The sequence below is a fragment of the Hirundo rustica genome, unplaced genomic scaffold, assembly GCF_015227805.2.
Source record: "Hirundo rustica isolate bHirRus1 unplaced genomic scaffold, bHirRus1.pri.v3 scaffold_61_arrow_ctg1_1, whole genome shotgun sequence".
In the NCBI taxonomy this organism is placed as follows: Eukaryota; Metazoa; Chordata; class Aves; order Passeriformes; family Hirundinidae; genus Hirundo; species Hirundo rustica.
Window position 1 is genome coordinate 133585 of NW_026690661.1, and position 23541 is coordinate 157125.

Below are 23541 nucleotides of genomic sequence, written 5' to 3' on the forward strand. Positions count from 1 at the left end.
AAAAAACCTTGGACACCTCCCCCCAAAAATTTGGAGGCCCCACAAAAGCTTCCGTTAATTCGGTGTAGTTTTGGTTTGATTTAATTACAAAATGTCATCACTGAATTAATTGATTTTTCAATGAACGCCGCTCGTGCCCTGCACCAGGGGGGTCCCCAATGCCTGGGGGGGAGGGGACAGGTGACACATCCAGGGGGACAAAAAGGGGCAGGAGGTCCCCAAAAACCCCAAAATGGGGGGTGAGGGCCTCGGGGTGGCTCCAATTGTCCCTGATTGTTCCCAATTTTCCCCGATTCTCCCCAGTTGTCCCCAACTGTCCCCATCTGTCTCAGATTGTCCCTGTTTGTTGCAGCCCCACGCGGGCTCCGGTGGCACCGGGGGTGACTCGATCGGATCCACACCCGGAGGCGCCGCAAGGACGAAGCTTCTGCAGCCGGGATTGGGAATGGATCCAGGCAGGAATAGGAATGATCCAACCAGGAACTGATCTAACCGGGATCAGGATGGATCCAGCTGGGAATGATGCAGCTGGGACCAGGAATGTGATGAATGATCCTGCTGGGATCAGGAATTGATCCAACTGGGAATGATCCAGCTGGGATTGGGATGGATCCAACCAGGATCACAAATGATCCGGACAGTGGATCCTGCTGGGATTGAGATGGATGCAGCCGGGAATGATCCAGCAGGGATTGGGGATGTTGGGATGGATCCAGCCAAGATCGGGAATGTCAGGAATGATCCTGTCGAGATCGGGATGGATCCAGCCGGTATCAAGATGGATCGTGCTGGGAATGCTCTAGCTGGGATTGTGAATGATCCCACCGGGATTGGGATGGATCCCTCCAGGATCGGGAATGTCGGCAATCCCACCGAGATGGATCCTGCCGGGATTGGGATGGATCGTCTGGCCACTGTGACACTTTTGGGGACACAGTTCCTGGCCACGGTGACACTTCTGGGGACACTGCGCCATCTCCCGCCTTGTCCCTCGCCCTGGCAGGTCAGAGCGTCCCCCGCGTTGTCACCAGCTCGTCCTCGAAGGTGACACGCCTGCCACGGCCCGGCGGCGACGTCACGACACGAGGGGCAGCGCTGAGGTGGCGTTGTCGCCTCGCCGAGGGACGGAATGGAGACGACTTCGCGGGGATGTCACCGCTCCTGGCGACAGCCCGACACGCGGGGGGCTCCTGGCGCTCCAAGGCCACCCCTGGAGGGGACACAGAAGTCACAGTGTCACTGTGCCTCAGTTTCCCCACCTGCAGCCATCCCTCCTTGGTGGCACCGCGAGGCCACAGTGTCCCTCGCGATGTCACCACCGCGTCCCAGTCGTCCGTGTCCCCCTTCACCCCGCGACCTTCCAGTTTGGACTGGGATGAGTGGGCAGCACCCACTGGTGACGCTCAGTGTCCCCTCCTGTCCCCGTGCCAGCCCTTGGGGACAATGGCCTGTGTCCTGTGCCCGCCACCACCGCCGTTACCTGCGCGTCGCATGGGGAGGGGACAAAGGCGAGCCCCGGGGCACAGCGCGATGTCGCCTGGCTGCTCCAGCAGTGCCACCAGTGCCACCAGTGCCACCGGCGGTGCCACCAGGCAGCGCTGCCACCGCCAGCCACCGTGCGTTAATCATTGACAGCCTCGCGCCGCCCCCGGATTGTCGCACGGGGCCGCCTTGGGGCCACCACCCCCCCACCCCCCTTCCCTGGAGTGTCCCCAACCCTCCTGGAGCTGGGGACCCCCAAAAGGGGTTTGGGGTCCCCCGAAATCCGCATCCTCCCGCGGGGTTTTGTCACCCACAAGAAGTTCTCTGGGGAAAAGAAATAAAAATTCTTCAAAATGACCCAAAAAATTCCCCCCACACCCCCCAGGCCAAGCAGAGAGCGACGCGTTCAGTTCAGGCTCCTTTAATTCGTGCCTCAGACCCCCCAGCCGCCCCCCCAAATCCCCCCAAATCCCCAAACCCTCCCCCCAAAGCCTCCCGTGACCCCGCCACAGCACGGGGGGATCAGAACCAGACCCGGGGGGCTCCAGCGCTGTGGGGAAGGGTCCTGACCCCCTCGGGGGGGGATGGGCTCAGTATTGCATCCAGGGGTGTGCCCCCCCCCCAAAAAAACCCACCCCACTTTCCAACTGGGGGAAACTGAGGCACAGGGAGGTGATGGTGACATCACCGAGGTCACTTTTGGGGCAGAGCCAAAGGGGTGGAGACACTCCCCCCAAAAATATAAAACAAAATAAAAGAAAAAAACAAAACAAAACAAAACAAAACAAAATAAAATAAAATAACTACACCCCCCTACACACACTTTGGGGGTCACCAAAAGCCCCCCTCTCTGAATACTCCCTTACCCTGTCCCCAAATTTGAGACCCACCTCCCCCTCAAAAAAAATCGCTCAGGGCTCCCAGTTTGTCCCCTCTGTCCCTTGTCCCCCCAACTCCTGCCACCCCCCTCCCCAAAAAATCGATCCTGGAGGTTCCCACTGTTTGGGGGGGGGGGCAGTTTCTGGGGGGTTTTGGGGGTCCCCCCGGGGATTTTGGGGGCTCCAGCACAGTGAACACAGGAAGTTTTATACAGAGCTTTCCAGAACAAAGCTACTGGGAACGGCCACACGATGGCCAGACATTAACAGGGCCCCCCCGGGACCCCCCCGAACCCCTAAACTGCGGTGATAGGGGTGGGGGGGAACAGAGGGGTCACTGACACCCCAAAACCGTGGCCATGGGGCCTGGGGGGACGTCAAGGGGTCTGTGACACCCCCACACCCTCACCCGCTATCGCAGGTGACAGAAGGGGACACGGGGGTGACAGACGGTGACCCCTGGGGGGCCCCACGACCTCTCAGCTGTTCTCTGAGGTGACAAAAGGTGACACGGAGGTTTCCCCAGGGTGTCTCGCACGACCCCCTCACCCCATTTTCCACAGTCCAGAGGGGTGAGAGGGTGACAGAAGGTGACGCATGGGTGTCCCCAGCACCCCTCAGATCTCCGAGGTGACACGAGGTGACACGAGGTGACATGGGGACACTGCCCCGCTCAGCCGCTGTCCGAGGTGGGCCGGGGGCTGTCGGGGGCGGCCCGGGGGGGGTCCCGGCTGGGGGTGCAGGGGGCGGTGGCGGGGCACAGGCGGGGGGCCCAGGGTCCCAGCAGGTCCCGCTGGTCGCGCTGCTGGCCCAGGGCCTGGCTGACCAGCCCGGGCAGCGCCAGCAGGCTCAGCCCCAGCGCCTCCAGCTTTCCCTCCAGCGCTCCCAGCCGCTTCTCCAGCTCCTCGTGGCGCTCCTGCAGCTCCGACACCATGTCGTACATCACGTTTTGAGTCTGGGGGAGGCGATTTGGGGGGATTAGAACGGGTGTGACCCCATAAAAATTAGGGGGTTGTAGGGTCTCAGCGGTTGGGCTCACCTTGGCCAGGTCTACCAAGGTGTTGGCCTGGTCGTTGAGTTTGCGCTGCTCCATCTTCACACTCCTCAGCCTGAGAGGACATCAGGGGGTTGGGGACACCCCTGGGAGCGCTGTCACCCCCCTCCCAAACCCCCAAACCCTGCCCATGCAACCTCTCACCCCCAAAACGTGCAGCCCATCCCAGCAAGCACAGCCCCCGCACCCCAAACCAGGAGTCCCAGCGAGGTTTGGGGTGTCGTTCCCCCCGCCCACACCCCAAAATTTGGCAGCAGAGCCCATGCAAAGCTTTGGGGAGGGTGGGGGGTTAGGGAGGGGGGCACTTACTTCTGAGCTCTGCAGGGACGGGGCGGAACAGAGACAGAACAAAGGGTTAATTCCGAGGGGACAGCGGAGCAGCGTCACCGCCCCCACCCCGGAGTGACCCCAAAAATGACCCCACCTGTCCCAGCCGGGCCACCCTTTCACGGCCCACAGCCCACCCCAAGGATGGAGGTGCCCGGGGGGAGCACCCCACGGTTCTGGTGCCCCCCAGGGGTGAGGGACGGGGTGATGGTCACAGGATGGGAAGGGGACAGACAGGGACACCCCGGGGTGGGAGAGGGGACAGGGACAGGGACAGGAACAGCAGTGGTGGGGGACAAGGAATGGCAGAAGGGCACAGGGATGGAATAGGGGATGGGGACAGCAGATAGAGGACAAGGACAGGGGAGAGGGACAGTGGGGATGAGGGACAGGAAACAAGGACAGGGGACAAGAATGAGACAGAGGACAAGGGCCAAGAGCGGGACAAGAACAGGAGACAAGAATGGGAACAAGGACAGGGGACAAGAATACGACAGACACCAACACCAGGTGACAAGCCCAGCACAGCGTGCCAGCAGAGACATGCCCCACAAGGGTGACAAACGCCACCTGTCACCCACACGGGAGGGGACACACTCTGGGGACATGGTGGTGGCCACAGGGTGGCTGTAGGAAGCAGGAAAAGCGGTGGCACTTACTGATGGATGGCTTGGAGGAACTTACGCTGGTGGGTCCGAACTTTGGCGTGGTCGATCTTCTTCACCAGCTTGGTGTGTTTGTAGATGAGCCACGTTTCCCTGAGCACGTTGGCAGCGGCGTTCTTCACCTGGGAACCACCAGATCCCGGGAATTATCCATGGATGCCCATTGGAATCAGCTTTTCCCCTTTTTTCCTGGTTTTAATGGCTTTTTTCCCCAGTTCTAAGAGGGTTTTTCCCATTTTTTCCCAGTTTCATGGGGGTTTTCCCAGTTTTCATAGGGGTTTTCCCAGTTTTTTTTCTGGTGTTAAAGGGGTTTCTCCTGGTTTTAATGAGTTTTAGTTCCAATTTTAAGGGAGTTCTTCATGGTCTTAATGGAATTCTTCAGGGTTTTAATTGATTTTTTTCCCCAGTTTTTTGGGTTTTCCCAGTTTTGTAATGGGGTTTTCCCCAGTTTTGGGGCATTTCCCAGTTTTAATGGGGTTTCCCCAATTTTATTGGCATTTTCCCCAGTTTTAGTGGGTTTTAATGGGTCTTTTCCCAGTTTTAATGTGTTTTTTTCCAGTTCTAATGGGAATTTTTTGGGTTTTTTTGGGGGGATAATGTTCAACGTCTCACCCGCTTGGTGAGCTGCGTGTCCATCATGAAGTTGTGGACGTGTTTCTCAGCTTTGGTCAGCTCCAGCTTCCTGGCCACCACGGCCACCACCAGCGCGGTGCAGCCGGCGCCCTGCGGGTACAGCGGGGACAGTGTGGGTTCCGTGCTTTAATTCACATTTTTGATAAATTTGGATTTTAAAAAAAATGCAAGAACCAGACAGGAATCCTAAATTCCCAGATTCCCCCTCAATCTGTAATTCAAAATAATCCCTTTCCCCCATACAATATTTGATGTGTGATATTTGTTTATTCCTGTAATTCATTCATATTCTGCTTTTTTTAAATTTAATTATATATTAACCAGGAAGAGAAGAAATCATAAAAACATTCCCAGTGTGCTTTGTCTTTTAAAGCTATTTGACATAAACCCGCTATAAAATTGGTTTTATAAATATATTTATAATATATTTATATGTATAATTACAATTTAATTTTTTTAGTAAATATTACAAAAATCCACTAAAACAACTTGACTTTTCCCACTGCATTTGTGTTGTAACAAATCCACAGGAGGCGCCAAACATCCCTGCCAAAGGAAGGGATCTGGGGACAGCAGCCGTGTCCCCTCACCGGTATCCCCACACCAATGTCCCCATGCCAATGTCCCCACACTGATGTCCCCGTGCCGGTGTCCCCGCGCTCACCATGATGCCGGTGAGCAGGCACACGCCCTTGCCGCAGTAGGTGTGTGGCACCATGTCCCCGTAGCCGATGGACAGGAAGGTGATGGAGATCAGCCACATGGCCCCCAAAAAGTTGCTGGTCACCTCCTGCTTGTCATGGTACCTGCGCAGGGCAGTGTCACCGGTGTCACCCACAGCACCCATGGCTCCCAGGGCACCACGTCATTGAAATCACCCCGTTTGGTGCCCATCGCAGTGGATTTGGGGCGTTGTCCCCAAGATGGAGTCGGGGACACCATAGGGACATCCCATGGCCAGGCTGTGTCCCCTCAGGAATGGGGCTGGGGGACAATGAGGGGACAGGCATGGAGGTGGCACCGCTGTCCCCAAAAGCGCAGGACACCAGTGTCACCGTGCACCCCCAAAAGGCCATCGTGGGTGACACCGGGAGGGCACTGGGGGACACTGTGAGGTTCCCATGTCACAAACACGGTGGTGCCACCACCCCCCTGCCCCCGAGGGTGGGGACAAACCCGGCCGGGGGACACGGAGCAGCGGCCAAGCTGGGCAGGAGGACAGGGACATGCAGGTAAATGGGATGGGAAAAGGGAAAATGGGACTGGGAAAAGGGAAATGGGGTGGGAAAGGGGGAAATAGTTTGGGAAAGGGGAAATGGGGACACAGGAACAAGTCAGGGCCGGGGTGTGGGATCTCAAGCGTCAGGAATTTAGGATTGCTGCTTCATGACCCGCTTTGGGCTTGGAACCTCACCCGGCACCGAGAGGCACGGCAGGGACAGGGTGGGGACAGCCCAGGGTGAGCAGGGAGGTGACAGCCACTGTGACATTTCCTGGGACCTGCATTCCCAACCCGGGATTCCCTCTCCACTCCCCGCAGGAACCCAAAATGTGCGGGAAACACGAAAAGTGGGAGTCCAGGAAACAAAACCAAAACAAAAAACAAAACAAAACAAAAAACAGCACAAAAAAACCCCTTTGGAGATTCCCAGCTCCTCGTGGGGCCTCTCCAAAAGTTCCCCCCAAAAGCCACCACGGAAGTCCCCAAGCCATGGGGACATGAGGGACATGGGGAAGGGGACAGGGAGCAGCTGCTGAGGTTCCAAGAGGAAAAGGGCTTCTGGCCCCTTTCCATGTCCTCCTCCCCGCCCTCCCGCGGCCGCAGCTCATCCTAAATTCTGGGAATTTTGGGGGAGCAGAAGCCTGGGGGGCGAGGGACGGTCCCTGCAGTCACTCACAGTTTGTCCCTGCAAGCAGCAGAGCGGGCAGGGAGGGAAAACAACAGCGGTTAATGCACGACCCCTGGGCGGGGCTGGGGGGCTTGGGGCCAGCAGGGGTAGGGGACACGGTGGGGACATCCCGGGCACCCCTTGGGGACATCCCGGACAGCCCCGGGGAGCAGCTGAGGAGCGCGGGCACGTCCTGGAGGAGGGAATGGCACAGGCTCGGACCCCTCAGTGGGACCCCAAATTTTTGGACCCCTCTTTAGACCCCCAGGTCCTCAGACCCCTCTGTGGGACCCCCAATTTTTGGCCTCCATTGCAGGACCCCAAATCTTTGGTCCCCTCGGCAGCTCCACCTCTTCGGTCTCCTCTGTGAGACCCCCCCAATTTCTGCTCTTTGAGACCCCCAATCTTTGTCCCCTTTGTGGGACCCCCAATTTTTGTCCCCTTGTCAGCTCCAACCCTTCGGTCTCCTCTGTGAAATCCCGTTTTTGTCCCCTCTGTGATACCCCCAACTCTTCAGACTTCTCTGTGAGACCCCAGAACTCTGCTCTCCTCTTTGGGATCCCCAATCCTTGTCCCCTCTGTGTGACCCCCACTGCCTCAGACCCCTCTGTGGGACTCCAAATCTTTGCTCCCCTTGGCACTCCAGCTCTTCCGACCCCTCTGTGGGACGCATGGTTTTTTTTCCCTCTGTGGGACCTGCAGCTCCTCAGACCCCTCTGTGTGACCCCAAATCTTTGGTCACCTTGTCAGCTCTACCTCTTGGGTTCCCTCTGCAAGACCCTCAATTTCTCCTCTTCTGTCCCTCCCAACCCTCATCCCCTCTGTGTGACAGCGCTCGCTGCCCCCTCCTCCTCCTCCTCGCTCCCCTTCCCCGCACCTCTCGCAGACGCGCACGGTCCAGGCAGCGATGATCCAGGAGGAGATGCTGAACACCAGCAGCACCGTGCCGGGGCAGATGGTCATCAGCGTCTTCATGACGAAGCGCGTGTTGAAGTTGATCTTGTTGAGAGCACCGATGCTGCGCGACGAGGCGTCGGTGAAGAGCTTGCTGTGCAGCAGCATGACGCGGCCGATCAGGTAGAGCCGCAGGAACATGGGGATGGACAGGATGACGTCCACGTCGGCGTCGGCCACCGAGGCGGCGTAGGTGAAGGCCAGGCGCGCCGTCCAGGTGAACAGGTACTGCCCGGGGATGGGGTGGATGGCACACACCACCAGCTCCAGCGCGATGAAGAAGATGCGCTCGTAGGTCATGGCGATGCGCCAGTCGTCCGCGCCGTTGTCCACCATGAACAGCTGGCACGGGGGCGAGGGGGGGACACAGCTGGTGACGTGCGTGCGGCGAGGTGACAGGATGATGACACAGCCCCCCCCTTGTCATGGGACAGGTGACTCCCTGTCCTAGGGTGACTTTGTGATGTTTGTACCACCAATTTCTGTTCTGTTTGTGCTGTACATTGAGTTCTATGCCTTTCAGATTGGTTCTGAGAGCAAAGGGGGGAAAGAGAAACTGCTCTGACTCCTCCATATCCTGCTCCTGGACTGTGTTGTCTGCAGCATGGACAGATAGCGGGACAGAGATCTCCTGTCTTTTAGTCAGTTAGTTTTTAGTTAGTTTTTAACTAGCCGAGACAGAGAAGCTCCCTGGACTGTTTTTTCTCCTTTTTCTTGGGACTGTTTAACCCTGCTCTGCACTGAAAAACCCGTAACATCCAGATCTCACACCTGTGGCCCACTGGGGCCCAGGATGGCATTTTCTGGCACTGGAATGACTGATAAGAAACTGGTAAGAGACTGGGTGAGCCAAGCTACACACACAGCAAGGACTTTGTCAATTTTGCCACCTCTCTTCAGAACAATGAGAGGTCTTATTATTTCATATTATTCATTTTTTAATGCTTGGGGGCACTTTGTTATAGTTTAATATACCATTTATATATATATATATATATTTATATAAAATAAATAGCTTTTCCCACTTTTCTCCAAGGAGACTTTTTCATTTTAAGGAGTTTGTTGTTTTTTTTTTCTTCAGACCAACTGGTGAAGGGGCCGCTTGTATTTACTTCCCGGAGAGGACCAAATTCGGAGTTCCCCCCCCCGCCCCCCGAATTTGCCCTAAACCCCCCTCACCTGGATCTCCCTGGCATGGTACATGACGATGAGTCCCAGCAGGATGAGGGTGGAGAGGCTGATAAGGCATTTCAGTGCGAACGAATACGATGACTCCTGCGAGGAGGGCACGGAGGCACCGTGAGCCCAGCCGGACCCTGGAGCCCCCCACCCCTCTCTGTCCACACCCCCGACCTTGGTGTAGACCCCCCAGGACAGCTCCGTCTCTGTGACCATCACCACGATGCCGAACATGCCGAAGATCAGGGCGTAATCGCTGAGCCGCTTGCGCTTCTCGAAGAGGGCTCGCCGGTGGCCCAGCTTGTAGCCGATGTTCTGGTTCCTCCGCGGTTCTCCCGTCCGCTCCTCCGCCGCCTCCTGCCCCGGAGGAGCCGCGGCGGGGCCGGGATTCGCCCCTCCGGGATGCTCCGGTCGGGACACAACCACCTGGAGGCCCGGGCTCGGGTGGCAGGAGCGCAGCGGTTGAGTCTCCCCGTCCGGCGGCTGCGGGGTGCCGGCGGAGGAGCTCGGGGGGCCCCGGGGCCGTGTCACCCCGCCATTGTAGCGACAGCTGCTCATGGCTCTGCTGGCGACAGCGCCGGGCGATCCCTCATGGCTCAGCGGCGCGGGGGCGACCTGCGGGACACACCGCAAGGGACAGGGTGGGTGGCTGTGGACAGGGGACACAGGGAGCCGCGGTGTCGCACGGATTGGGGTGATGCTCCCCGGTGCGGTGGTGGTGGCCGCGACGGCGGTGGGGACGTGCCGTGTCCGCGGGGACATGTCCTGCCCGTTGGGGACACGCAGTGACCACAGCGACACGTCCTGCCCGTGGGGACACGTCCTGTCCGTGGCGGGGGACACGCCGTGACCAGAGGTACTCGTCCTGGCCGAGGGGACACGGACGCGTCCCGGCCGCGGGGCCGCGTCCGCGTCCTGCCCACGGAACCATGTCCCGCCACCCCCCTCGCCCCCACGCCGCGTACCCGCCCTCCAGGACGCTGCCACCCCCCCCGCTCTGTCCCCTGTCCCCTCCCCGCAGCCGCGGGACATCTCCGGTGCCGAGCCTCAGCTGCGCGTCCCCGCCGCGCCCGAGCTGCCCAACGCGCCGTGCCCGGTACCGCCGTGCCCGGGGCTGCCGGGGGGGCTCCGGGGGCGCGGTTCCCCCGGTCCTCGGTTGTGCCGGGCCCTGCCCGGTACCTGCCGTGCCCGGGGCCTGGCGGCCGGGCCGGGCCGGGCCGGGTCCCGCCGCCGCCGCCGCCGCCGCCGCCGCCGCCGCCGCCGCCGCAGCCCGAGCCGGTCCCGGGGGCGCGCGGCGGCGGCACCGGAGCGCCGGGGGGTGTGGCTGTGGGCGTGGTCTTAGCGCATCCGGCAATCTGATTCGTCCGCGCTGCCCTCGCCCTCGCTGACGAGCGGCGCGCCACGCCTTCGGTCACGCCCACTCCGTGGCCCCCTCCCCCCCCCGCCCCCCAAAATCGCCCCCCCCGACCATCACAGCCCGTTAGGACCCCCCGCGACCCTCTCACCGCCCTTCGGCTTCGCTGTGCCCCAAAATTCATCAGCCCCTCATGTCCCCCCACTCACCCCAGTACAGCCCCCCACACATCGCCCCCAAAACATCCCCAAACCACCCCAAAACTCCCGCAGTGCACCCCAAAACACCCCCAGTGAACCCCAAAACACGCCCAAAACCACCCCAAAACATCTTCAAAACACCCCAGCCCCTGGGTGCCTCCCCGTACCTGCTGGAGCTCCCCGGGGCCGGCCGGGGGGGTCCCGGAGGCGTCAGGGGCTGCAGGGCCGGGGCCAGGTACAGGGGTGGTCCGGGGGTCCGGGGGCCATGGGCTTCCCTCCACGCCTGGCCGGGGGACACAGGGGGTCAGGGGGTCCCCAAAGCCCCCTCATGACACAGCAGGGACCCCCCAGAGCTGCCACAGCTCATCAGGATTCTGCCCTGGCAGTGACACCCCCAGTGGCCACCCTGTTCCTGGGACCTGCAAGTGCCAGGCACGAGGGGCTGTGACACCGATGTCCCCACTGCACACAGGGCTATGTCACACCAATGTTCCCTTGGCACAGGGGCTGTGACACAATAAAACCCCATCGCATGAGGGGTCCTATTGCACCAACAACCCCGTTTCAGGAGGGGCTGCACCACACTGGAAACCCCACTGCATGAGGGGCTGCACCATACAAAAACCCCACTGCACGAGGAACTGCACTGTACAAAAAATCCCATTGAATGAGGTTGTACCACACTAAAATCCTCATTGCACATGGGGACCTATTGCGCCAACAACCCAAACTCATGAGGGGCTGCGCTGTACAAAAACCCCATTGCGAGAGGGGCTGCACATTGAAATCCCATTGCACTGGGCCCTGTATCACATTAAAACCCCATTGCACGGGAGGCTGAGTCACATGAAAACTCCGCTGCACAGGGGGCCCTTATTGCGCCAACCCCATTCCACGAGGCGCTGCCCCACACAAACCCCCCTTACACAACACCCTCCAAACCGCCCAAACCCCCCAGACCCCACAACCCCCACACCCCCTCACACGCAGCCCCTCCATCCCTGCAGCACCTCTCGCTGTTTGGGACCTCCGGCACACCACGATGGCTGCGGCCACCAGCACAGGGACAGCCATCGGTGCCACCAGCAGCCCCGCAGTCCCTGGGGGGACTGCAGCGCCTGGGGACCCCCCCATTCCCACCCCCGCGGAGCTGCTCCCGGTTTCCCCAGGAGCTGCGGAGCATGGCCGGGCTCCAGCGCCCAGCTGCTCCCCGTGTGCAGCCCGGGACCTGGCTCCCCTCCAGAGCCAGGATCATTTTCTCTCCATTCTGCCAAATTTATCGCAGGAAAATGGGCTCCGATTTCTTTTTAATATTCGGCTGGGGGAGGAAAAAGCCGCAGCGGGCAGGGATCGAGGGGAAATATTTCTCCCCCATCCCCTGAGGCTATGCCAGGCCCCACAGGCCGGAAAAGTGGTGAGGTTTTTGGTTTTGTGGGGGTTTTTTGTTTGTTTGTTTTTTGTTTTTTGGGGTTTTTTTGTTTTTGTTTTTGGTTTTGTTGGGTTTTTTATTGTTGAGTTTGTTTGTTTGTTTGTTTGTTGTTTTATTTTGGGGTTTTTTTGTGGGGTTTTTTCTTTTTTTGTCACCCCAGATGGGGGTGGGTGAGGTCACCCGAGGCTGGGGACAGTAAATATTTCATTGGCGCCGCTCCGGGGAGGTTTCGCTCCTCTGGATGGCGGCGCAGAAGGGCCCTGGTCTGTCCTCCCCTGCCCGAGCACTCACAGGGACGGACCCGCTGGGAATGCCCACAGCCCGGGAAGCACTCCTGTCCTTGTCTCCTGTCCCTGTCCGTGTCCCCTGTCCCCTGTCCCTGTCCTGTCTCTGTCCCCTACCCCTGTCACTGTCCTTGTCCCCTGTCCCTGTCCCCAGAGGGATGCACAGGGATATCCTGAGTGTCCCCATCAGCCCCATGGCAGGGATGGGGACATGGCATGTCCACTGTCACCACATGTCCTTGAGCCAGGGCCACCAGTGTCCCTGCTCAGGGAAGCGACACGGCAGCAGGACACCCACGGCTGGCACGGTGTCCCCCCTACACGGGGACAATGCAGAGCTGGCCATGCCACCATGCTGGCGCGACAGCAAAGGTGACACTGAGGGTGACACCGGCCAAGACAGCACCTCCGGGAGCAGGGACACGGCTGGGGGACGGCAGCATTGTCTGGGGTGACAACGAGGTGGCAGTGGGGTGACAAGGGGACCCAGCCCTCCCTGTGCGGCTCGGAGCAACTGCAGAGGAGGGAAGGGCGCGGCCAAAAATAGAGCGGCCCGGAGGCTCCCGCGGTGATTAATTTATCCCCGCTCGCTAATTCCTGCCTGGGCATCGCCTCAGGGTGGGGCAGGAATCTGGGGGGGCAGCCAGGCTGGTGACACCGCGGGGACAGCCCCGCTGCTGGGCTTTGTGCACACTGAAGGTGGCTCGGGGCTGCGGGGACAGCGCGGTGACCGCACCCGGGGTCACGGGGGCTCCCCCGCCGGTGGCCACCGCGGCGCGGGGCTGGCCCGAGAGGGCACCGAGTGCGTCAGACCCCGGCAGATCCCCCCCCTCAATCCATGCCCAAAAATCCGCCGCGGTGGCCGCAGTCCCTGCCAAGTCCCGGCCATATGTCCCAGGCTGGGGAGCAGCTGGCGGTGCCCGCAGGAGCCCCCGGTCCCCGCCGGTGACCGCGGGGCGGGCCGGGGGTGGCACCGCCGCTGTCCCCCCCCCCCCCCCCCACCCCACCCCCGAGGTCAGGGAAGGGCAGGGGGGCTCGGTGTGACCTGGGGGAGCAGAACCGGCTGAGAGGCAGCTGGACGAGGCCACGGGGCTTCCCCAAAATAGAGGGGTGGCCCAGCGCAGCCGTGTCACGGGGGGACCCCCGGGGGTGGCAACAGCCGCGACATCCGGGACCTCCCGTGCCACCCCCCACTAAGGCAGAGGGGCAGCACCCCGTGCTGCGGGGGTTCCCCAAGGCAGGCTCGGGTGCCACCCGTGGGGGTGTTCGTGTGTCCCCCAGAGTGTGGGGGGTGGCACGGGAGGTGCCGCATCCGCGGGGACACCCGAAACTCCGCGCCCCCGCAGCTGCGCCGGGGAATCCCCGCCTGGCGCCGGGGTCTCCCCGAGAAAATCTCTCCCCAGAGCCCCACCGGGAACCGCCGCTCGACGCTGAACCGCCACAGCCCGCATGTCCCCCGGGTTGTTGCCTCCACCTCCCGCTCCAAGACACCCCCCAACGCAATTTGGGGACATTCCGCCCTCCAGGGGAGGGGACGCGCGGCCCGGGGGATACTCTACCTGCGTGGGGCTGGGCTGGGAGGGGTCCCGGGGGTTGCAGAGGGGGAGTCCGGCCCCCCCAAACTCCCCCCCCCCTCTCGGCCACCACCGCGCCGGCGTCCCCAGACAAAGCCGCTGCGCCGGGCTCTCCCCGCGCCTCCCCCACGCGCTCCACTCTACCGAAAGGACAAAGCCGCTCCGCCTGGCTGCCCCCGCCGGGCCACCGCGGCCCCCCCCCCCCCCGGGCCACCCGGGGAGTCACGGCCCTGCCCGCCGCCCCCGGCACCGCCACAGAGCCCTCGGCCACGGGTGTCCCCCCAAAAGCTCGCACACGCCTTTGCAGGGGCGTCCCCCACTGCAGTGCCGGGTCCCCACGGATGAGAAGGGGTCCTCAAGGTGCCACCTAGCTCGGGGTCCCCCAGGGGCGCGCCAAGGTCACCGGGAAGGTGGCGAGGGGTGGGAAGGTCCCTGTGTGTCCCTAAGGTCCCCGGCCGAGTGGCTGCGCCCCGCACGTTGTGGCCGCGAGGGCCACGCGGTGCCAGAGCCAGCCCGGAGCCTGCGGCGCCACCCCGGGCTTGGCAGTGGTGGCTGCGGGACGTGCCACCGTGGTGTCACCGCCGTGTTTGTGGCATGGGATCCCCCTGGTTTTGGTGGGTGCTGAGTCAGGTGTCACCTGGCTGTGCCATGGGTGTCACTGCCCTTTGCCATCAGTGTCACCTTGCTGTGGCACCCAGGCCACCCCAGCAGCTGGCCACCAAAACGGCGTGCCACCCTGGGTGCCACCAAGTCCTCAACTGCATCCACGCCTTTGGTGATAGCAGCTGCTTTGTCCCTAAGGATGAGGAGATCCCCAAATGCCCTGACTCCATCAGCTGGGGGTGCCCCAAGCAGCCGAACCCCTCAGGGAGGGCGTGCCTGGTGTCCCCACACCACTGTGATGTCCCCACACCACAACCACCACAGGGAGGGCGTCTCTGATGTCTTCACACCCTCCCCCAAAGGCAGGAGATCCCCATTGTCCCCACCTCCGAAGGGAGGGAGTCCCCGCTGTACTCACCCGTGTCACCCCACAGACAGGACACCCCCGCTGGAGGGAGTCCCTGCTGTCCCCACACCCCTCAAGGAGGGAGTCCCCACTGTCCCCTCCCTGTCCACACGCCCGTGTCCTCCAGGCAGGACATCCCTGCCGTCCCCACACCCTCAGCGAGGGAGTCCCCGCTGTCCCCACACCGGGGGACACCACTCCCGGGGTGTCCCCCCCGCCTCTGCCACCCCCTCGCCCGCTCACTTGCCACGGCCCCGTACTACGGGGAGCGTCGGGGGGCGCGGGGGTCCCTGGGGGGCGGCGGGGACATGTGCCGGGGGCCGCGGGGGCGGCGAGCGCGGCCGGCTGCGGGCTCGGCGGAGCGACACTGGCGACAACGACAGCTTGCGGAGGGAGGGAAGAGAAGGGGAGGGGGAGGCCGGGGGCTTCCCCGCCCCACGCCCCCTCGTCCCCCCCGGCAGGGCGGTGACCTTGAGGCCGCGGCGCTGGCGGTGGGTGGCAACCCGGGATATTTTTAGCCGGGCGCTGTCACTCCCAGGGCGTCCCCATTGTCACCACCAGGGGCTCCTCCCACGCCCCCCCCGACCCTTGCCCCAACGAGGCCCCCTCCCCTCCGCACCGGGGGAGGCGGAACAGGCCCCGGAACACCGGGCAACTCCCGGGAAAACCCCGCCATGGCGCCCCCATCCCTTTCGAACGCCCCCGGGCTGCGAGCGGGGGGATCCCCCCGAGCCAGGGGATTCCCGGGAATGCGGGATTCCCGCCAGCCGCGGGGTTCCCCATCACCGGCACACCCCCCACCCCCCACCTCCGCCCCCGGAGCTCAGGGGGGTGTTCTCACCCTCCCCATTTCCAAAATTCACCCACCTGCCGCCAGCCCCCGGCCTCCGCTGCCCTCGGGCGCTGTCGGCGCTGACCATGGCCCGGCGGCGGCGACACGCGCGGCTCTGAGCCCGGGATCCCGGCGGCTCCCGGCGGCACAGCGGGGGGCCAGGGGCGAGCTCGGACAGCGGCTCCGCGGTGCCGCCGAGCCCCTCCCGGCCTGGCCGTGCCTCGGTTTCCCCAGCGCGCAGGCGGCGGCGGCCGCGGGGGCTGCGGGCGGAGATGCGGCGCCGTTGCGATGCCGGTCCACGCGCGCAGCCGCCGAGCACCCGCCCCGCCGCCTCCTCGGGGGCTTCCCGGGAGCCTCCCGGTGCTTCCCGGGGCTTCCCGGCCGCCGTTGCAGATAATTTCAGCCGCCTGACCGTTCTCCTCCCGCGCCGCGCGTCGCCCACCCGCGGGTCTCCACCTCCGTGGGAAACCCCACCCGTGACTCCCCCCCGGTGACACCGGGGCAGCCCCCCCGGGGTGGCCTTGCACACGGGCGTGTCCCCCTCAATCCTCTCGGTGTCACCCCCCTCGGGGGTGGTGGCGGTGGGGAGGGGGCGCGGGCTGACCCCCGGGTTGTGCGTGTGTCACACGCGTGCGGGGATGGGGTGTCCTTTCTGGGGACGTGGGGCATACGGGCGTGCAAGGAGGGGGGGGTGTGAGTGTGAGCAGTGGGGCTGGCACAGGGGGGTGGGCGGGGAGTGAGGAACAAAGCACGAGGAGGGGGCGAGGTGGGGGGCGAGGGTTGTGAATTGGGGTGTGCAAGGGGGTGTGATTTGGGTGTGAAACGGGGGTGTGGACGTGTGTGCACAGGGGTGTTAACTGGGGTGTGAACGGGGGTATGCAAGGTGAGGTGTGCAAGGAGGTGTCAGTTGTGCCGTGCAATGGGTGTGAACAGGGGTGTGGAGGCGGGGCGTGCACGGGGGTGTGAACTGGGGTGTGAAAACGGTGTGCAAGGTGTGTGCGCGCAGTGTGGTGTCAGCGGGGGGTGTGAACAGGGCGTTGGAGGTGTGGTGTGTAAGGGATGCGGAAGGCAGAGCGCACAGGGGGTTGTGCAGGGCGAGAGTGCACGTAGAGGTGTGATCACCACTGGGTGTGCAAAGGGGTGTCACGCGTGTTATACACGCGTGTGGGTCCCCGTGACCCTGTCAGTGTGTCCGTCTGTCCATGTGTCCGTTCCCGCCCCCATCCCCGCAATCCCCGCTCGGTGCCGGGTGGGGGGCGGGTGTGCTGAGGGGGGGTCGTGGAGGGATACCCGGTGGGGGGGGGGGGAGGGGGGGCACGGTGCGGGGCCAGGATTCCCGGCGCGGGGGGAAGGGGGATTCCCGGTGTGTGGGGGAGTACCCGGTGCAGGGGCGGGTCAGGATTCCCGGTGCGGGGGCGAAAGCCGGGTTTGGGGTTGGCCGGGGAGGGGGGAGATGCCCATTTCGGGGGGATGGCCGAATTGGGGCATTTGGGATTTTTGGGGGGGTTCCCGGTGCCAGCCCCTTGCGGCTGAGCGGGCCGATCCCACGTGATCGCCACCCCCGCATGTCCCCCCGCCTCTTCCCGCTCGTTACCACGGCAACGTCCCCATCCCCCCATGATGGAAACGGGGGGGAGGGGAACCCCGAGGGGGGAGGGGCGGGGAATCCGCTCCCTTCTCCGCCCCTCCCCCCCCCGGGAGCCGCTTTGCTGATGGGGGAGGGAACACCGGGACACCCTCCTCCCCCCGCCCCCCCCCCCGGTCTACAATGGATTTTGGAATTTTGGATTCCCCCAGATCCCCCCTTTAATGAAGGGATTCCCCCAAGTCCCCTGAAGCGGGGGGGGACGACCCAGGAATGTTTTAGGGTCCCCTCGATCCCATGGGGAGAATTTGGGGGGGGTAGGCAGCGCCACCGGTGAGCGGACACCAGGAATGGGGATGGGAATTGAGAAGGGAATGGGAACGGCAATGGGGTAGGAACTAGGATGGGAGTGGCAAGGGAACTGGGCAGGGGAATGGGAATAGGAATGGGATTGGGAGAGGGAAGGGAATTGGGAATGGGATGGGCGGGAATGAGGATGGGGATGGGATTAGGAATGGGGTGGGAGTAGGGATGGAGATGGGCATGGGAAGGGGAATGGGGAAGGGAAGGGGAATGGGGAATGGGAAGGGCCTAGGGGGCTGTGCTGCACAAAGGGCCCTGGGAGGGGTGGAGGGACAGGGAGGGAATACCCCAGGAATTCGGGAAGGGGAATTCCCAGGATGGGGGGACACTCCAGTGGGTTCCTCATTCCAGGAGCAGCGGGAATGGGGGGATTCCCCCCTCAGGAACAACCCGAGGGGGTCCCAAAGGGAGGGAATCCTCCCAAATCCAAGCAGGAATTCCCCCTCCAATTCCAGCAGGATCATCTACATTTTCAGGCATAAAACTGAGCAAGGCAGGAAAAGCATCTCCCCAAAGCCCTTCCCAAATTATTCCTTCCCCAATTTAACTGGATTTTTTTTTTTTTCTTAATTTTTAATTGGATTCAAACACACTAAACTCACAGAAAGGGGTGGAGTGGGTTGGGGGTTGTCATTCCTCCCTGGCTGGATTTGGGAATTCTGGGATGCAGGAACAGAGCCCAGCCCAGGGAGGGCAGCCCCAAAAAGAGGGACAAGGATGAACCTGGATGAATCCCACGGGATTTGGAGAAGCCCGGAGGCACCTCCAGGCCGATTGCTGGAAAGGAATTTCATTCCCAAAGGACAGGGAAAAGAGAGGAAAATCCAGGATTTGCATTCCTGAGGATTCGAGCATTCCCCAGGCAGCTCAGGGATCTGACCCAGTCTTCCCACAGGGAGCCCCGGGCACCTCCCCTTCCTGAGGCTCCTCAGTCCAGGGTCAGGAAATGGGAAAAGCGTTGGGAAAAGCAGGATTTTTCCTTCTCCGGGCAGATTTGGTGCTCCAGCATTCCAGGGGATGGCGGGAATGTCACCTGGAGCCACCTGGCACTGCTGACCCCCCTCAGGAATAGTGGGAATCAGGCTGAGGGATGGCTTCTCCCATTCCTTTCTGACGGATGATTTCCCCTCTTCCCAACCCTCCTACTCCCAAAATCCAGAGACTGGAGCAGCGATCTTGGCCTGGAATCTTTGGGGACACTGAGGGAGTGTTCTCCACGTGGTGGCTCCAGAATTCTACCAGGGACAGCGTGGGAGCTGCTTTTTCCAGGGAACGTCACCTGGAGCTGCCTGGCACTGCTGTCCAGTGCAGGAAAGGCTTTTCCCATTCCTCCCTGAGGGATTTTCCCTCTTCCCAATGCTTCTGCCCCAAATCCCAAAGGAAATAGGACCAAGGATAGCCCCAGTCCCAAAAGGAATGGCACTGGGGATTTCAGGGATATCCCAGTCCCAAAGGGAACAGCCACAATGCAAAGGGAATGGGAGCAGGGTTATGCCAGTCCCAAAGGAAATGGGAGCAGGGATAACTCAATCCCAAAGGAAACAGGACCAAGAATATCCCAAGGGAATGGGACCAGGGATTTCAGGGACAGCCCAATTACAAAGTGAATGGCCCCAATCCCAAAGGAAATGGGAGTAGGGATATCTGAATCCCAAAGGAAATAGGAGCAGAGATTTCAGGGACAGACCAATCCCACAGGAAATGGGACCAGGGACTTCAGGGATATCCTAATCCCAAAGGAAATGGCAGCAGGGACACCCAAGGGAGACCCAGGGTCTGGAACCTCATCGGGGTCACATCCGGGAGCGTTTTGGCCATGGTGGCTCCAGAATTCTAAGGAGGGAATGCCAAGGACATCCCAGGAGCTGCTTTTTCCAGGGGATTTTGGGAAGGAGGAGGTGCCATCAGTCTGACCTCGAGCTGGCCCAAAATCCATGGAGAGAGGGAGGAAAAAAAATGCAAAACCCACACGGGAATAATTTTCCGTGGGGAGAATCCCAGTCCGGGAGGGCACCAGTCCTATTTGTGGCTGTTGTAGGCCTTGTGCCGCTGGTTCATGGGGTTTTCCGGGGATTTCATCCACTCCTTCTTGAGCAGCTGCCGGAGCTGGCTCAGCCGCATGTTGGGATTGTCCCGCTTGAGGCGTGGCAGCTGCAGCTCCTCGAAGGCAGCGAAGGCGGCGCGGAGCCGGCGCTCGGGGTGACGCTCCAGGGGCTGGGAGACGCTGGGAGGGAGGGAGAGACGGAGTGGACACGTTGCCCAGGGCATGGATACGGTGCCCAGGAGATGGGGGACAGGGATGGACACGGTGCCCAAGGCTTGGGGACAGGGATGGGGACAGGGATGGACATGGTCCTGAGGGGATGGCCCAATTCCAAAGGAAACAGCACCATGGATACCCCAACCCCACGGGATTCCCCCATCCCAATCCCCTCCTCTCTGGATCCTGGGGATTCCCAGCCCCCCGGCAGGGTTTTGGGGCTCATCCGTGGGGAACCCCAGCAGGAAGGGTTTGAGGTCACACCTGAGGGCTGCGATGGCGTCCTCGATGCTGCGTGCCTCCACCGCGCCCTCCTCGGGCACGCGCCGGTTCAGGTTCTCCTCCAGAGGCAATTCCAGGTGGGATTTCTCCTTCTCCACTGCTGGGAAAAGCAGGAATGCTGTCAGAGGGAGGGGTTCCTGTGGGAAAACTTAGATATCCCTTAAAAAACTCCAGGTTTTCCCTCCCTCTGGAAAAGCCATTTTTCCCTCTTAAAAAAATCTAAATTTCCCTGTAAAAACATCTGTTTTTTCCTCTGGAATTTTCCCTCTGGAAAACTCAGGTTTTTTTCCCCCAAGAACCTCAGTTTTCCCTATGGACAACTCTGATTTTACCCTAAAAAACCTGGGTTTCCCTCTGGAAAGGTCAATTTCCCTCTAAAAACCTCCATTTTCCCTCTGGAAAACTCACATTTTTTCCTCTAAAAAACTCCCCTTTTCCTCTGTAAAATTCTTATTTTCCTTCAAAAATCTGGAAAAGACCAATTCCAGGTGGGATTTCTCCTTCTCCAGGGTTTTTTGGGGGGGACAATTCCAGGGAACGGGAATTCCAAGCCGCCTGCAGCCTTTTTCAAGGTTTCCCCTGGAAAATCAGCAGCTCCCTGCCCTCACAATTCCCAGGGGATTCCCAAACCTGCATCCGCATTTTCCTTCTGCTGCTGCTCCTTGCGGACATTCTCCTCAATCTGGGCCCGGGTGATTTTCCCGGGATTTCCCTGCTTGGGAGTTTTTCCTTTGAGTTTGGAATCCTCCTCCTCCAGCAGCCGCTGCAGCTCCTTCCGGCGTTCCACCTGCTCCAGGCGCCGCTTCTCCCGCTCCTCCTGGGAGTGGCACACGGATCCCCTCAGTTCCCAAAATTCCAGAGGGGTCAAACCAGCCCCAGGAATTTGAGAATTCCCAGGGACGTCACCCTCTGGAGTGCCAAGACAATCCCAGGAAGTTTTCCCATTTTAATGGAGGGAGGTTGGGAGGGGAGATCCATCATTGCCACAGGCTTGGGAGCCATGGATGGATCCATGGATGGATGGATGGATATTCCTCCTCTCATTCCCAGGCTTTTTACTCCTCTCCTCCATCTCCCAGAGTTTCTCCTCCTCTCCCTCAATCCCAGGATTGTTTTTCCTCTCATTCTCAGGGCCCTTCCTTCACCCATCCCAAGGCTGCTCCTCTCCCCTATTCCCAAGGTCTTCCCTCCTCTCCCTCACCCCCAGAGTTTTTATTTTTTTTCTCTCATTCCCAGAGTTTTTCCTTCCTCTCATTCCCAGGCTTTTCCTCCTCTCCCTCATTCCCAGGATCGCTTTTCCTCTCATTCCCAGGGCTCTTTCTTCCTCATTCCAAGGCTGTTCCTCTCCCTCATTTCCTTCAGTTCTTTCTCCTCTCATTCCCAGAGTTTTCCCTCTCCAGGATTTTGGGGCATTCCCACCTTCCTCTGCTCCTTCCTCAGGACGTGTTTGTCCTCGTCCTTCCAGAGCTCATCCTCCAGCTCCTGCTGCCGCCGCGCCTCTGCCGCCGCCTTGGCCTCGGCCCTGCGGGCACGCGCCGCCGCCGACTTGCTGTTCTCCCCCTGGAATTTCTTGGGCATCCCTCAAACCCTCTGGAAAACAGGGAACATTTGGCTCAGGACACAGGGTTTTCATGGATCTGGAGAGGGTTTGGTTTGGGTTTTTTAAATGGGGTTTTTTGGTTGGTTGGTGGTTTGTTTTTTTTTTTTTTTTTTTTTTTTTTTTTTTTTTTTTTTTTTTTTTTTTAATGGTGTCCGAGGTCAGAGCTTGGAGTTTGCAGTCCTGGAAATCGACAGCGATAGGGATTCCAAACTTTCCCAAGATTTCCTTTCCCAGGTTCTCTCAGGAATCCTCCAGCCCTTTCCCAGCTCCCTCAGGAACTCTCCAGCCTCTTCTCATATCCCTCAGGAACTGTCCAGCCCCTTCCCCCTGGAGTTTGGAGATTTGGGAGGGGGGAAAAAGTCCCTAAAACTGAACACTGTAGCAGGGTAAAAACCTGGGATCCTTCCCCCACAATTCATTCCAACCTCAGATTGGGATAAACCTGTGATAAATTCCTCAGATTTCCTCAGTTTCCAGATTCTGGCTGATCCCAAAGGAATCTGCTCCCTCCAGGCCAAATTCCAGCCTCCCACCTCATGGAAAAGGCACCTGGATGTCCAAAAAAAGCCCCTCAGGAGTCAGGAAAAAACAGGATTGAGGCACCTCTATCCCAATCCAGGGGGATCCAGAGGGAGGTGAGAAATGCCTTTAATTTGGATAAACAGCCCACAAAATGGGCTGAGATTGTTATCCAGGGTGGGAAAAGCCAAATCCAAGGCAAACGGGGGCTTTAAAATCACCAAACACGAGGGGGAAAAAAATTGCAGCTGTGGGAACTCTGGGGTTGAATCTCCACTTTTAATGGCACATAATTCTTAATGAAATTAAAAATGGCAGAGTGGGGCTGCTCCATTCCCAAGCTTTTCCCAGCCTGAGATGGATTACATCCTTTCTCCTGCCTGGAACATCCTCGGAGCTGTCATAAAATCCCTTTTCTTGCATTTTGACCCCTTCTAAAATCCTTTTCTGGCATTTTTACCCTTCCTAAAATCCTTTTGCTCGCACTTTTACCCTTCCTAAAATCCCCTTTCCTGCACTTAGTTCTTCTAAAAATCCCTTTTTCCTGCACTTTTTACCATGCCTGAAATCCCCTTTTCCTGCACTTGGACCCTTCCTAAAATTTTTCCTGCACTTTGACCCTTCCCAAAATCCCTTTTCCCCACCTCCGAACCTTCCCAAGGAGTGGGATCCGGGCAGGGCCTCACCTGAGGGGAAGGGGGCGGGGGGAACAAAAAGAGACACCCAGGCCTGGCTCACCCTCCCAGGCCTCCCCGCCCCGTCACCCGCCGGCTTTCCCCAGTGTCCCCGCTCCCTCCGGTGCCGGCGCTTTCCCCTCACTCCCGTCCCAGGCCCGTCCCGGTCCCTCAGCCCCGAACCGGCCCCGCTCCTACCGGGCCCCACCGCCCTGCCTGTCGCGCGCTTTATGCGTCATCACCGCGAGCCGTCACCTCCCCCATGGTGGTGCCATGTTTGCTGAGGGCATGGCCTGGCACGGCTTTGCTCGTTCTTTGCAGCAGCGGCGTCGGAGCAGCAGAAGGAGCGGCAGAACGGGCGGAGACCCCCCATTCAAGGCGGCGATAGCAGCGCCGTGGAAAAAAATCCGCGAGGAACCCGCGCAAGGCCCGCTGCCGCCGGCGGCTCTGCCCAGCTCAAAGATGGCCGCGCCCAGAGCGGCTCCTGAGGGATGGGCGCGGCCAATGCGCCATAC

The 23541-nt window shown here is 60.7% G+C and overlaps 2 protein-coding genes across 10 annotated transcripts; both read right to left on the reverse strand.

The window, feature by feature from the left end:
* Nucleotides 1-1989: 1989 nt before the first annotated feature.
* KCNN1 (potassium calcium-activated channel subfamily N member 1) lies at nucleotides 1990-15204 on the reverse strand. Of its 3 annotated transcripts, XM_058424443.1 has the most exons (10): nucleotides 15155-15204; nucleotides 10783-10898; nucleotides 9236-9676; nucleotides 9062-9157; nucleotides 7806-8224; nucleotides 5704-5845; nucleotides 5019-5129; nucleotides 4401-4528; nucleotides 3400-3469; nucleotides 1990-3315 (listed from the first exon to the last, which is right to left on the reverse strand). In XM_058424443.1, exons 3-10 carry the CDS (start codon nucleotides 9617-9619, stop codon nucleotides 3034-3036), a joined length of 1632 nt encoding a protein of 543 aa, XP_058280426.1. In that variant the 5' UTR covers nucleotides 9620-9676; nucleotides 10783-10898; nucleotides 15155-15204; the 3' UTR covers nucleotides 1990-3033. The 3 variants fall into 3 exon arrangements, with proteins under 3 accessions (XP_058280426.1, XP_058280427.1, XP_058280428.1); XM_058424444.1 differs by lacking the exon at nucleotides 15155-15204 and having other exon boundaries at nucleotides 10783-10914; XM_058424445.1 differs by lacking the exons at nucleotides 10783-10898; nucleotides 15155-15204 and adding an exon at nucleotides 10241-10274.
* Nucleotides 15205-18233: 3029 nt separating this feature from the next.
* On the reverse strand, nucleotides 18234-23304 carry CCDC124 (coiled-coil domain containing 124). Of its 7 annotated transcripts, none has more exons than XM_040054227.2 (5): nucleotides 23282-23304; nucleotides 21653-21823; nucleotides 20864-21050; nucleotides 20216-20333; nucleotides 18234-19915 (listed from the first exon to the last, which is right to left on the reverse strand). In XM_040054227.2, the coding sequence occupies exons 2-5, from the start codon at nucleotides 21809-21811 to the stop codon at nucleotides 19711-19713; spliced, it is 669 nt and encodes a 222-aa protein (XP_039910161.1). In that variant the 5' UTR covers nucleotides 21812-21823; nucleotides 23282-23304; the 3' UTR covers nucleotides 18234-19710. The 7 variants fall into 7 exon arrangements, with proteins under 7 accessions (XP_039910161.1, XP_039910162.1, XP_039910156.1 ...); XM_040054228.1 differs by lacking the exon at nucleotides 23282-23304 and adding an exon at nucleotides 23225-23257 and having other exon boundaries at nucleotides 20216-20330; XM_040054222.1 differs by lacking the exon at nucleotides 23282-23304 and adding an exon at nucleotides 23225-23257.
* Between the last annotated feature and the right edge of the window lie 237 nt (nucleotides 23305-23541).